General features: G+C 44.2%; 1 protein-coding gene across 5 annotated transcripts in view; it reads right to left on the minus strand.

Moving 5' to 3' along the window:
- Positions 1-14,572, minus strand: part of SLC12A8 (solute carrier family 12 member 8) — an 83,075-nt gene that overhangs the window by 26,854 nt on the left and 41,649 nt on the right. For all 5 annotated transcript variants that reach the window (XM_045031757.1, XM_045031756.1, XM_045031755.1 and 2 more), the window contains exons 6-8: positions 11,315-11,428; positions 6,028-6,115; positions 2,247-2,334 (exon numbers count right to left, since the gene is read on the minus strand). In XM_045031757.1, the coding sequence (XP_044887692.1) occupies positions 2,247-2,334; positions 6,028-6,115; positions 11,315-11,428 (290 nt within the window). The remainder of the gene's footprint in view (positions 1-2,246; positions 2,335-6,027; positions 6,116-11,314; positions 11,429-14,572) is intronic.

Genomic DNA, 14,572 nt, shown 5'->3' on the forward strand with positions numbered 1-14,572 from the left:
CTCCAGCCCCAGAGCACCCACGGAGTTGGCGCCTATGGTTCCACCGAGCCTGCATTTGTCCAGCTTACTTATCAGAATGTCATGTGTCAGAAGCCTTACTAAAGTCCAGGTATATTACATTCTCTCTATCCACCAAACGAGTTACCCTGTCAAAGAAGGAAATTAAGCCATTCTGCTGGTTTCTTATGGGATACTGAAGCTAACCTAATAAAGGACTATCAACATTTATATAACAAAGACACTGAATTAAAATGGCTAGTGTAGAATCGTTCCACTTTTCTCCCAGAAACAGTGATGATTTCTGTCTTACCTATAAGTGATATAAGCCCCATGTGACGAAGTGGGTGATTTTGTTGTTTTTTTCAATGGTTTGCATGCAGAGCGGGTGCACTCAGTTTCCCGGGACGTTACTGGTTTAACAAGGTGATGGGAGAGGGAGTTTGTTGTTACAGAGGACCAGCGACGGAACTTGGGACCCCAGCCAATGGCCTGGAGAATGGATACCCCAGCGACTGGTGACTGGGAGGCCCAGCTCAGGAGTCACAGCCGGTTCTGGCCAGTGGGAGGATAATGGGCTGTGGAGAGAGGACCCCGGTGACCTGACCAGCCAGTTCCAGCCAGAGGGGAACAAAGAATGGCTGAGAGGAGAGGAGGCCCAGGCGACCCTGCTTACTTGGATAGAAGACAATGGACAAAGGCGAGGCTTGGGGGCAGATGACATTGGATGCCCAGCTAGAAAGCGTGGGGTCTCAGGACTGGGGGGAGAGGGCAGGCAGAGCCCACCTGGATGCAGGAGAGACCTAGGCGTCGTCTACACTACCCGCCGTATCGGCGGGTAGCGATCGATTTTTCAGGGATCGATATATCGCGTCTCATCTAGACGCGATATATCGATCCCCGAACGCGCTTCTATCGATTCCGGAACTCCACCGCCGCGAACAGCGGTGGCGGCATCGACATGGAGAGCCCCGGACATCGATCCCGTGCCGTGAGGACGGGTAAGTTATCAATATAAGATACTTCGACTTCAGCTACGTTATTCACGTAGCTGAAGTTGCATATCTTATATCGATTTTTCCCCTTAGTGTAGACCAGCCCCTAGATGTACTGTGCTGAGAGAGGCCAGTCCTGAGGGCCCCGAGAGTTTCCTATGCTGTGTTCAGACCCTCAGTAAACCCTCCTGTTTTATGCTGGCTGAGAGTTGCTGTGGTCTGGAGAACAGGGTTGCATTATCCCCTCTGGGAGTGGAAGTCCCAGGAGTCCAGAGCGAGTGGACTCCCTGAGGGGGCCCATGGCGAGAGAAAGGCGAGCTGAGGCTCAGAGAGGTGCAGTTCCAGGAGGCAGAGGGGCTTAACCCCAGAGAGAGAGTGGGACCATAACCCCAGGGACCATATGGGGCCAACAGTGGGCACAACCTGGGAGTCCGTGACACCCCACATACGATCATATTTCAGTGTAAATCTAAACTATTTTTTCTTATCTTGGGAACAGGACAAAATCTAGGGCTGCATTCAGAGGGAAAATGAAAGCATGCATTTCAAATAGAAATTATAGCTTAAACTCTGTTAGAAGAATTAAGAATTAAATAAAAGTAAAGCATGCCAAACTAATTTAATCAAAGAAATTCTGTCAAATTGCAGCGAGCAGATAATTTTGGATAATTGAAAATTAGCCATACAACATTTTACTTCCACTTAATGTAAGCGAGCAATGAAATACACTGAAATCTTTTCCTCTCTTTTCAGAGGGCCTCAGTGATAAGGTTCATTGACTATGACATTACAAACCAGTTTCGTAGGTATATGCCAATGTGGAATGTCTAGGATTTAATAATCCCATTACTTACATTGCAATTACTCTAGAGTAGATATGAAACTGTAAGCCTTGCTTGACTTAGTAAAGATAAGCAGTGTGATTCTTTGGAGATTTCAATTAGACCTAAGCTTCAACTGATGAAATGGGCTATACTGAATAATGTACAGCATTGATCATTAGGCAACATTAGCATAGTTTAGCTATTAAAGTTAGTGCTGTGGAATTACAAGATTCAGGATTATGGGGCATGTTGGAGAACGCAAGCTATTCAAATCAATTTTGGGTTGGGATTTTCAAAGGCGTCTAAGGCACCCAAATCCCACTGCTTTTCCCTTAGGCTCTGGAAAACCCCAGCTTTAAATAATGCCCCTGTAGGCTGGAAAGCACCGTTTTCTACAATGGATTGAGTTATTTTAAATTTAACGAATTACCTTTTCTGCTATCAGAAAGTCATAGCGGAGTGACTCCCGGGTACAAATGGCTCCCAGCAGGAAAACAAAGACTATATATAGAAACCACCTGAAAATAACAGAGACACCGTTTGTTCCCAAAGCCATGAGATCGTTGTGCATTTTCACTATTATTAAGGCCTGCAGAAATTCAGCTACTTACAGTGGCCACCATTTAAAAGCTTCACAAATAATTGACATTACTGCAATAGTTGTGGTATTCCCTGTTCTAAATTTAGGGACTAGCATAGTACATGCAAATGCAGGGGCGGCTCCAGGCCCCAGCACGCCAAGCGCGTGCTTGGGGCGGCAAGCCGCGGGGGGCGCTCTGCCGGCGCCACGAGGGCGGCAGGCAGGCTGCTCTGGCAGCTTGCCTGCGGAGGGTCCACTGGTCCCACGGCTTCGGCCTGCCTGCTGTGCTTGGGGCAGCAAAATCCCTAGAGCCGCCCCTGTGCAAAGGCAAATGTGTAAAGAGATAAGCAGCAACCACTGTATTGCTCTGTTATTTTTTAATACCAGCTGGAATCCCTTTGCTTAAAGCAAAGCAGGTAAGCTCATATTTAACTTTAAGCATACAAATAATCCCCATGGAGCCAAAGGGAACCATGTGCATGCTCCATGTTAAGCACGTGATTAAGGGCCAGATTTTTTAAAATTATTTAGGCACCAAAATGTGCAGATGGGCACCTAGTGGCATTTTCAAAAGTGCCGAGGTGCCTGACTCCCATCATTCCATTACTGGGAGCAGTGTGACCTAGTGGATTGCACACTAGACTGAGACTCAGGGGAGCTGAGCTCTGCCACTGGCATGACATGTACCCTTGGGCAAATCATTTCATCTCTCTGTCTCAGTTCCTCCATCTGGAAAATGGGGATAATTAAATCTACCTGGTTTGTAAAGAAAGCACTTGGAGATCTACTGATGGAAAGCACTATATCAGAGCTAGGTACTGTATTAATTATTAATTATTATTATTGGGAGTGAAATATACAAAAATTGCCATTATGTTTTGGGAAATACAGTAGAACCTGAGAGTTACTAACCCCTTGGGAATAAAGGTTGTTCATAGCGCTGAAATTTTCGTAACTCTGAACAAAACATTATGGTTGCTCTTTCAAAAGTTTATAACTGAACAGTGACTTAATACAGCTTTGAAATTTTACTATGCAGAAGAAAAATGCTGCTTTGCCTTTATTTTTTTTAGTAGTTTATGTTTATCACAGTACCGTACTGCATTCGCTTCTTTTTTTTTTTTCTTTGGTCTCTACTGCTGCCTGATTGCGTACTTCTGGTTCCAAATGAGGGGTGTGGTTATCGTTCAGTTCATAACTCCGGTTCTACTGTATGTGAAAAAATGGCCTCAGAAAGAACAACTAGATGAGAAATGACTGAAATAGGGAAATGAGTCAATGTAAATGGACATCTTCCATCAGTCCCTCCTTAAAACTCACCTCTTCCTAAATGCCTGCAAGTGGATATGCCAAGTCTGCTGCATATTATATTAAATGTGATTGCCTCACTTTTACCTTGTCCTTCCTGCGTCTATGTGAGGGTAGGGAGCACAGACAGAGGTAGGGAGCACAAATCACTACATCCCACCATGCACAAGCAGGTGGGAGTTGTTGGGGCAGGTCAGGGAACTGAGGGGCAGATTGGAGGACTGGGCCAAAAGAAATCTGATGAGGTTCAACAAGGAGAAGTGCAGAGTCCTGCACTTAGGAAGGAAGAATCCTATGCACCGCTGCAGGCTGGGGAATGACTGGCTAAGCAGCAGTTCCACAGAAAAGGACCTGGGGATTACCGCGGATGAGAAGCTGGATATGAGTCAGCAGTGTGCCCTCATTGCCAAGAAGGCCAAGGGCATATTGGGCTGTATTAATAGGAGCATTGCCAGCAGATTGAGGGAAGTGATTATTCCCCTCTATTTGGCACTGATGACGCCACACTTGGAGTATTGCATCTCGTTTTGGTCCCCCCACTACAGAAGGGATGTGGACAAATTGGAGTCCAGTGGAGGGCAACAAAAATGATTAGGGGGCTGAGGCACATGACTTATGAGGAGAGGCTGAGGGAACTTGGGTTATTTAGTCTGCAGAAGAGAAGAGTGAGGGGGGATTTGATAGCAGCCTTAGATTTCATAGAATGTCAGGATTGGAAGGGACCTCAGGAAGTCATCTAGTCCAGCCCCCTGCTCAAAGCAGGACTAATGCCCACACAGATTTTTGTCCCAGATCCCTAAATGGTCCCCTCAAGGATTGAGCTCACAACCCTGGGTTTAGCAGGCCAATGCTCAAACCACTGAGCTATCCCTCCCCCCAAAGCAGGGGGTTCTGAAGAGGATGGAGCTAGGCTGTTCTGAGTGGTGGCAGATGACAGAACAAAAAGCAATGGTCTCAGGTTGCAGTGCGGGAGGTCTAGGTTGGATATTAGGAAATACTATTTCACTAGGAGGGTGGTAAAGCACTGGGATGGGTTACCTAGTGAGGTGGTGGAATCTCTATTCTTAAAGGTTTTTAAGGCCCGGCTTGACAAAGTCCTGGCTGGGATAATTTAGTTGGGGATTGGTCCTGCTTTGAGCAGGGGGTTGGACTAGATGACCTCCTGAGGTCTCTTCCAACCCTAATATTCTATGATTCTATGACGGACCCTAGGCTCTGTCCCCAACAATGCACCAGTCAGAGTAACAGCACTGGTTCTCCTCAGGATGTACGCTGTGCCAGTTAACAAATCTCAGTGACACAATCTGCCTCTCTGTCCCCTCAAGGGACAAAAAAGCAACTTGCGTGTGGCAGAGCCGTAATTTAGCCTGCCCAGAATCATTTGTAAAATGCCCAGGGCGCAAACGACTCCAGTGTTCTTTTAAGCTTCAGGAATGACCTTCCGCACTTCATGCAAGGTTAATCCCCAAGACCATGTAACAGGCAATTACAAGCCTTCAAAATGTTCTAATCATCCCTCCGATAAAACTGTACCCTTTATGGCAGTGAGAAGAAATATTACCATCACACATATTGCATTAAAAAAAAACAAAACAACCCTTTCACACCACCATGCAAAAACTGATCAGGATGAGAAACGACATACAAAGGACACAGTGTCACATTCACTATGGGTTTGCCACCAGAAGGGCTCCTTTTATCTGCTGGTATGTCTACACAGCACTGGGAGCATGTTTTCCAATTCGGGTACACAGGGGCGCTAGCTCGGCTCGAACTAGCGCACTAAATATTTCATTGTGGACAAAGTTAGACCAGCCCGCCTGACCTCCTAGGTATGCACGCAAGTAGCTAGCCCAATCCGCCTCCCATCCTGCCTTGTGAGGCTAAACCCTAAGTCATTATTCATAAAAAAGTACTTGAGAAATTTAGCTGCAACATGTCAGCTAATACAAGAAAATGACTCTGCCTGTTTCTTTAGAAGGCTTGTAATTTTTCTTTTCTTAAAAAAACCCAAATCCAACAACTCTGAAATCTACTCCAGAGTAGTCCAATCTGACAATTCTAGAGTTAATACACATTCTGTATTAGGAAGTGGGCCTGAGGGGTGGAGAAGAATTGATTATATCCGCATTAATGAATCTCTTCACTAAAACCATCCAGAGTAGGAGGGGGTAATAGATGATAATTTGAACAAGAGCCAGACTTTAATTTTCCAGATGGGTGAGTAATAAAAGGTTGACTGGAATATGAAATAGATTGGTCACATCCAGAGCACACTCTAAACAGAAAGTAAATTCTTCTCACTCTCTTTCAAGCGACTTACGAAATGCCGATAGCTGCCAGAGACCCGAGTGGGATGCTGGCCGCAGGCTTCTGGAGATCTCCACTCATATTAAACCCAGCCATCACACCTGCATGTTGTAGACAAAGATAAACATAATTTGGAATTAGATCATTTATTGATCATGTCAGAACTGTAGCTATACTTTGTCACGTCACTGTTGAAAACACTATCTGCCCCATAGCCGTAGCTTTGTAAGTAAGTAACCATTCAACCCTGTATCCAATGGTAACAAGCTACCAAAAACATGCCCACAAAGGACCCTTTGTTCGGACTGGACAATGACATGAGAAAAAAGCATGAATTTAAACAAAAACGTCTTATCTTAATACAAACATCATGGAAAACAGCGTTGTTCAATTGTCAATAGAAAAGTGCTGCCATTCATCCCAGTGTCCATTCAACAGGCCGTATTACCCAACTCTGACACATGATGGGTTCTTACATCCAGGAGAAACAATCTTTATTATAAAAATGGCTTGTACTGTCTGTGTCTACCAACGATCCCACGCACATTTAACTGATAGAGAATAATAATACTGTGCAGGCACATGGCATCTTCCATCCAAGAATCTGCTTTGCAGATGTCAGTTAAAGCTCACGACACCCTGGTGAGATAGGTATTATCTCTAGTTTGCAGATAGGGAAACTGAAGCTCGGAGAGGTTAAGTGTTAAGCCCAAAGTCACACAGAAAGCACATGGTAGAACTGAGGACAATCTAACTAAACTGTTGTTATTATTTATATGCCAGTAGTTCCTAGAGGCCCCAGCAATAGACACATAGAAATACATAGTACGGGACAGACTCTACCCCACAAAGTTTACAATCTAAATAGACACGACAGACAAAAGGATAGAAGAAAAGGATAATTATCCCCCAGTTTGCAGCTTGGCTAACAGAGGCACAAAGGGATTAAGTGACTGGCCCACAGTGCCTGAGTCTCAGTTCAGTGCCATAAGCACAATGCTATCCTTCCTGGTCAAAATAGCTTTTTCACACTTCCTAGAAGTATTCAGATACTGGTAAAGAGAAAAGTAGCCATGTTACTTTAAAAACATGATGAGAATTTGGACAATTAGTGTACTATTAGTTGTGCACTACTGTTAGTAGTATACTATTCTTCAGCGTACAATTAGTGTACTTATCTCCATACACCATTGTGAAGGAAGAAGTATTATTATCCCCATTTCACAGATGGGAAACTAAGTGGTCAAATGACTTGCCCAAGGTTGCACAGGAAGTCTGTGGCAGAGCAGGGAATGGACCCTGAGTCAGTTCCAGGATAGCACCTTAACCACTGAACTTCCTTCCTCCTCAGTTCAACACATTACCATTACCGTGTTTGGAAGGTGCCCCTTGCAGACTGTAGTCTACTGGCATGGCATGGTAATGAGTCCCCTTCGTTGTGGGGTTTTTGCCAAGATGAATTGCTCCTGTCTGGTCTTTGGCTCAGGAAGAAATGCCACACAAGGGCCAATTACTTTGTGGGAGCGCTTTAAAATGACACCGACTTGTGAATTGGAGCCTGTCGTTGCTTATTCACCACCCAAACTCTGACTTCATCATTCCTGTGCAGCATTAGTTTCCCATCTATGAAATGGGGGTAATAATACTTCCTTACTTCACAATGGTGTATGGGGACAGGTATAGTAAGGACTTTGAGACACTTTGATAGTACAGTAATGGGGCCATATAAGTATGATGATAACAAGGAGTTAACGTGGGCATCATCAACCACAGAGACCAAAAAGCCTCCTATATTCAACACGCAGACCTCAGATCTTACTGAAGAGGACCCAGGAAGTTCAGGAGGCACAGGTGGTGTCTTGCTGTTTTATTCTCAATCACCCTGTCCACAAAGGACATGTTACAGACAGGGTGATAGCTGAAGAAGATTAGCATCAAGAAGTGCATTCCTGAGTAGCAGGCCCAACAGTTTTCAATGAAGCAGCAACCTGCTTACCCTTAACAATAAAGTCCTCCTTCCCAGTCAAATACAAGAAAGAATGGGTCTGATTTGCAAGCATAGGATGGAGTGCTCTCAAAAATTCTGGCTCTCAACAAGAAAAACAGTCCAAAAAATCAACTTGAGAAGCTGGGACAGTTCTCTCCTCCACACGTAGATCAGCCCCCATGGAAGCATTCATCTCCCTCCAAATTTGAACAATCTTATCTGCAGATTGTTCTCAGAGAGAATTACCCACGGCTCTGTTTCAATCCGATAGCAGCCTGGATTTTCCACACAGACCCACTATCTCACAAAGCAGATAATGGCAAAACTGCTGGGCAAGGCAGGATAAAAACGTGCTCAATTCAGCCAGGAAACCAAGGGAGTATCGAGACAGCCTGTACATCACAACTACGCCCAATATAATCCTATTCTGGGAATTGTCCATGGGATGGACAAATGAAAACTTTTGCAGAAGAGTACTACCCACATCATAGGTCACAGACAATCAGCAGCTACACCACCTCCAGTTTATAACTTAACCACCTACGATTTATCATAGATCACTGTCCTATGACAAATATTTTTACATTTTCTAGTACATTGCATGATAAGTCAAGATAGAGAGCAAGGGCCCTTTCCATTCCTCATCGCCTTCATTCCTCAGGAGATGGGGAATGGAAAATACCAGATAAGAGTTCGTTTTTAAAAGGGGCCAAATTCTCTGCTCATGTACATTGGCACCACTCCACAGCCTTAGTGGAGCTGTGCCAGTTTGCATCAGCAGATTATTTAACCCAAGACTTCTAAATCTATTTGCAGTCAGTTTGAAACACCAGATGCAGTTTATTCCAGATTTCAGTTTCAGTGCAAAGATATTTCACGGTAACATGACCTCAAGAGGTAAGTTATTTACTTTGTTGTAACTGGAGTTCTTCGAGATGTATGGTCCCGATCTATATTCCATTGTGGGTACACATGTGCTTCATGTGCCTGAGACTGGAGAATTTTTGCAAGCAGTGCCCGTTGGTCCTGTGTCCCTACTCTTCTTGCGCTCTGCATGGAGGGCATAAGGGGTGACCGCTTCTTCAGTTCCTTCTTCACCACAAATCATGCCACGATTCAAAGCAGAGGGGAAGCAGGGCAGGTAGTGAAATACAGATAGGGACCATGCATCTTGAACTCCAACACGTAAGTGCTGGTCCCTATGTGTATTCCATTGTGGGTGACTGATAAGCCGTCCTTAGAGAGAAGGAGGGTGCAAGGATGCAGGCTGTATAGCTGCTTGTAGAACTTCTGCCCAAAGGATGCATTAGTGGAGGACTCTTTGACCAAGGCATAATGCCTTATGAATGTGTGGAAGGAGCTCCACTTAGCTGCCCTGAAAATGTCAAGCAGGGGACCTCTTGAAGTGATGCTACTGAGGCCGACTGTATCTTGTAGAGTGAGCCCTTACTCCATGTGGGGGAGGAAGCTGTGCCATCCGGTAACAGAGTTAAGGATACACCTGGAGAGCTATTTAGAGATCCTCTGAGCGGATACAGTGGCCCAGTCTCCATTAAGGTACTGAGCACATTCAACCACCGTGGAAGTGGAAGGACGTTAAGGGAGCTCCCATCATTGCAGGATTGAGCCCTTAGGTTGTGCAGGCAACACAATGATAGAAGATTCAAAAGCCTTTAAAGTGCTTCAGTCCTTCCACAGAGAGTGAACAAAAGAGCAGCTATGCCAACTACTCAACAAAATGCATGAAACAGGAGAGGCTCAGAGACCAAGCCTTTCTGAGTTCTGAATGTGCTCTGACACTCTGCTAGGCCTGACACATCACTACTCTCTCTATCCCCGCTCTGACAAATACTCCCTTTATAATCAGCAGCATCAGAACCGAACTACAGGAGTGTTTAAGGAAACGGGAAGCAATTCCCTTCTGTAAAAGGCCAGACAAGCCATTGAAAGAAGGATTCTTCAGTCGGCCTTCGCAGTACATTCACGTAGCCCTGGTGATCCAGCTGGTTGAATGAATATTTTGGGACAAAAGGGAAGTAACAGGAACACTTGCTCCTCCAAGGCAAATGAGGTAGATTTCTAACAAAACAAGTATTTATGCTACTCATTTATTTCATCTGTTTTATGAAACCATATAATATGTCTCCCTGCATTGCAGCAACTCTGCTAATGACTTTCGGCTAGTTGCTTAGAGCTAATCCTCTGAAAGTTCATTCTATAATCCAAGGATTCATCACTATGGAAACTGCTTACAATCAGTACTTTTTATAGCAAAAAAACAGCATCAACAAGAGGTATTTTAACTCGAATTGATGGAGATTTCATTCCTACTTGGCATGGCCAGATTCCTTTTTTTATGGTCTTTTAGTTAATTTAGGAAAGTGAAATAAAACCAAATCCACAATTAAATTTAACAAATGTGTCAGCTGGAATGATAAGCAATGGTACTACACATACCATGCCACCAGCCTTCACGTTACACATACCACCACATCAGCACAGCAACGATCATTAGCAAGAGTCTCTCAGTAGCTATGCTGAGAGGCTAATGCAAAGAAAAATCAATAATTAGGGAGAGAGGATAACTGTGGGCTAGGGCATTGAGTAAAAGGCTGGGACTCAGCACAAACGGTTTTTTGGGGTTTTTTGCAACTTTACCACTGATTTGTTGTGTGATCTTAGGCAAAACTTACCTGTGCAGTAGTTGCTCCATCTACAGTGAAATGGGAATGCTCATCTACTTTAGGAAAAGCATTTAAGAATTATTACCCACAATTTAGGAAATAAATCTTGTTCATCACCATTATAGGTAAGTGCTATTGAATGTGATACGGTAGATTAATACTATGGCCTAATAACACTGACCTAAACCAATACCTAACCCTCTAGTCTGGAAGTCAGGACAGGTTTCATAGATAACAGTGGACTGCATTCAAAGAAATCCCAGCTCCCTGGATCAAGGAGTTAAGATAAAAGAGTCAGTGTCCATTAGGGGAAAAAAGGCATGAAAATTAGAAGGTCATGTCAATTACAGCTCAGCACCAATAGATTAAAAACAACATGGAATTTCTGACCACCAGGAAAAAGAAGATTAAATTAGTGCAATGTGGCTGTGCAGAACGTGAGCCATCCCAGAATCACTGATCCACCATGAACTCACTGAGGCAGGTTGGCATGGCCAGCTCTGATAATCAGGAGAGTTGCTTGCGTTGCTGCCCTGAAAAGGTGCTAAGACTAATTCATATTGTTTATGTGTGCTCGCCTCTATAATGCAGGTTAGGTAATAAAGCATAGGTAATAAAATGTATAGTACCTGTAGCAGCTGGGAAAAACACTCCAAAAACAGTGAAGAAGGACTCCCCCGTACTGTAGTCTGGTAGCGTGTTGTTAAACATAAGTTCTTTCGAATATCCAACAAAGCCATGTTCTGGAAACACAAGGGGTTTAAATGTAAACTATAAGGAAATGGATTTGGAATTTGATAGATGGAAATCCTTATTTACAGTCTCTCTCTCTCTCTCTCACACACACACACACACACACACACACGGTATATCTACACAAAGAAAACCCTATGGCTGGCCCATGCTAGCCAACTCAGGCTCACGGGGCTCGAGCTGCGGGGCTGTGTAGCCTTCTGGGCTCAGGCTGTCCACACAGCAATGAAACAGCACCGCAGTCTGAGCTCCGTGAGTCAGCTAGCCCGGGCCAGCTGTGGGTGTCTAGTTGCTGTGTAGACATACTCTCTCTCTCGCTCCCCCGCCGTTGGGGAAGGTCTATTTTCCAAACACATGTGACCACACCAATTGGTTTAAGCCTTAAATTTGTAATAACTAATATGAATTCAGGAAAATATGGTCGGTCCTATTTTAAATTTCTGGCGAAAGTGTAGCTAAATACAACTCAAATGGGCACGGTCAGATCATCAGCTGGTGTAAATCCTCACAGCACCATTGAAATCCTTGGAGCTGCCTGGATTTAAGCCAGCTGAGGACAAAGCTCATAATATCTGCCTATACGGGCTTGTCTGTATGGAGAAACTGACTGGCAGAACTACAGCAGTCTAATGATCCCACTATAGCTATGCCAGTATAAAACTCTGCACTTCTAAAGCAGAGTTATTATACTGAAATAAAGTCACTTTTATTCCAGAGCTCTGTCCACATGGGAGTTATAGCACTGTAGTATAGTTTTACCACTATAGATCTGCCTGTCAGTTTCCCTGTGTAAAGAAGCCCTAAGTCTACAATTGACAAACACTGACTGTGAGAGTTGCCATCAATCAATACATACAATGCATCTTTAAGCACATGTTATCAATAAACCTACAGCTGAGATAAACTTGATGTACTGTAGATTAGGTCCTCCCCTGTAGGCTAGACTCAGACTGACAAAAATAAGGCCCTATAATATAGCCAGAGACTCCCACGTCAAGTTTTATTCTTAGCATCCCCACCTACATTGTTATTCTGTTGCTGCACTATGGTTTCAAAAATGTAGCCGAACACATGGCTGTGCACTATGACCAACAAAACTCTTTCCCAGATCTTCAGCAGATGTTTAAACTGGTGTGTAAACATGTATCATAATGAAAAACAAATGCCAATAACCGCGTACCTTCTGCTGTTGCTGGAGATTTCATGCTTCCCCACACCCACCTCATGCTAAGTTTTTCCAGATCACACATGAATTTTGATTTAAAAAAAAGGAAAGGTGTTACGAAGTATGGAAAAAGGCAACTGGTGAGAGATCAGCACTGTGTAAACGATAATCTCCAAGTATCTAAGAAATTTATTCCCCCCTCCACCACCCACCCACACAGTGCAGACTTGGATACTGCACATTAAACCATCTGAATTTGCCAGACATATTTGAGGCTGACAGCTCAAGGAAAGGTCATGGGATGGTCGTAGTAAAAATGGCTCGGATCACGGAAATGTGGTAAGTAGTAAATGATGCATACAACAGACTCTATAGATAGAGTGACCCTATTGTCTCAGTTGACTGGGACAGTCCTGGTTTTTCATATGGTGTCCTAGTGTTGCAGGAACTTCTTCCAGGAGACATGGACTGTACTGGTTTTTCATTTCATTAATCAAAACATTTGCTTTAACAACTACAAAATGTTTGTCCATGGCATATTATTATACCAATGAGAATTTTCCCTGTGTTTATGAGGAACTAATAGTCCAGTGGAAGGAGTGTTCAGTCCAATGACCAATGTTTCACGTGAAGAGAAAAAGGTGACTGAGTGTAGACTCTATCACAGCTGTCCTTTGCCTCAAAGAGAACGTAAATGACTCTTTTGATGAACGAGAGCTCTGCTTAAAACATCTACAAATTTTACTTCTAAAAACACAGAGAACAACAGGGCTTTGAAACCATCACAGAAAATTCCTATGGATAATCAAAAGCTCCTACAGAATCCTCATCAGCTGGGTGGCCTTGGCACGAATGGACAAAAAGCACAAAAAAGTATCTTGCTACTATTTTTTTTTTAAATCACAGAATCTTAGCAGTATAGGACTGGAAGGGACCTAAGTACCGGTATGTCATCTAATCCAACCCCCTGGACTCATGGCAGGACCAGGGGCGTCTCTATGCTTTTTGCCACCACAAGCACGGCAGTCAGGCGGCCTTCGGTGGCACGCCTTCAGGAGGTCTGCTGGTCACGCAGATTTAGCAGCGTTTCTGCGGGTGATCTGCCGGTCCTGCGCCTTCGGCGTACCCGCCGCCGAAGCCACGGGACCAGCGGATCTCCCGCAGGTAGGCCACCCTCACAGTGACCGGCATGCCGCCCTCCGCGGCTTGCCACCCCAGGCACGCGCTTGCTGCGCTGGTGCCTGGAGCCGCCCCTGGGCAGGACTAAGTAATAACTAGATCATTCCTGATAGGCATTTGTCTAACCTGTTTTTAAAAACCTCCAATGACAGAGATTCCAGAACCTCTTTAGGCAATTTGTCCCAGTGCTCAACTACCCTGACAGGAAGTTTTTCCTAATGTCCAACCTAAACCTCCCTTGCTGCAACTTAAGCCCATTGCATCTTCTCCTTAACCTCTGAGGATAAGACAACAATTTTTCTCCCGTCAACATAGCACTGTCTACACCGGGACTTAGGTTGGTATAACTGCTTTGCACAGATTTTTCCACAACCCTGAGCAATGTAATTATACTGACAAAAGTTGCTAATGTAGACCAAGCCTCAGGCACAAAGAGACTCATGGTATGTCTATACTTAAACCTTAGTCTGGAGAAGAGAAGACTGAGCTGAGACATAACAGTTTTCAAGTACATAAAAGGTTGACTTAAATGGACGTTTTGCCCAAGTTAGGGTTGCAGTGAGGCTGGCTGAAAATATTCTGTCAAAACTATTGTTTGATGGAAAATTGGTTTTGCAACTGAAGAATTATTTTGGGACGAGTGTCTCTCCTATCCCAAGCATGTAGTCAAAGGAGAGCAGTGAGCCCTCTGGAGCCCAACCAAAAGCATTTGCTGGAAATCGTCCTTTGTATGATAATACAATACAAGAGATTGATTTATTTTTGTAGGGATTCTTGCTTAAAAAGTAAA

Source organism: Mauremys mutica, chromosome 10 (genome assembly GCF_020497125.1).
Source record: "Mauremys mutica isolate MM-2020 ecotype Southern chromosome 10, ASM2049712v1, whole genome shotgun sequence".
In the NCBI taxonomy this organism is placed as follows: domain Eukaryota; kingdom Metazoa; phylum Chordata; order Testudines; family Geoemydidae; genus Mauremys; species Mauremys mutica.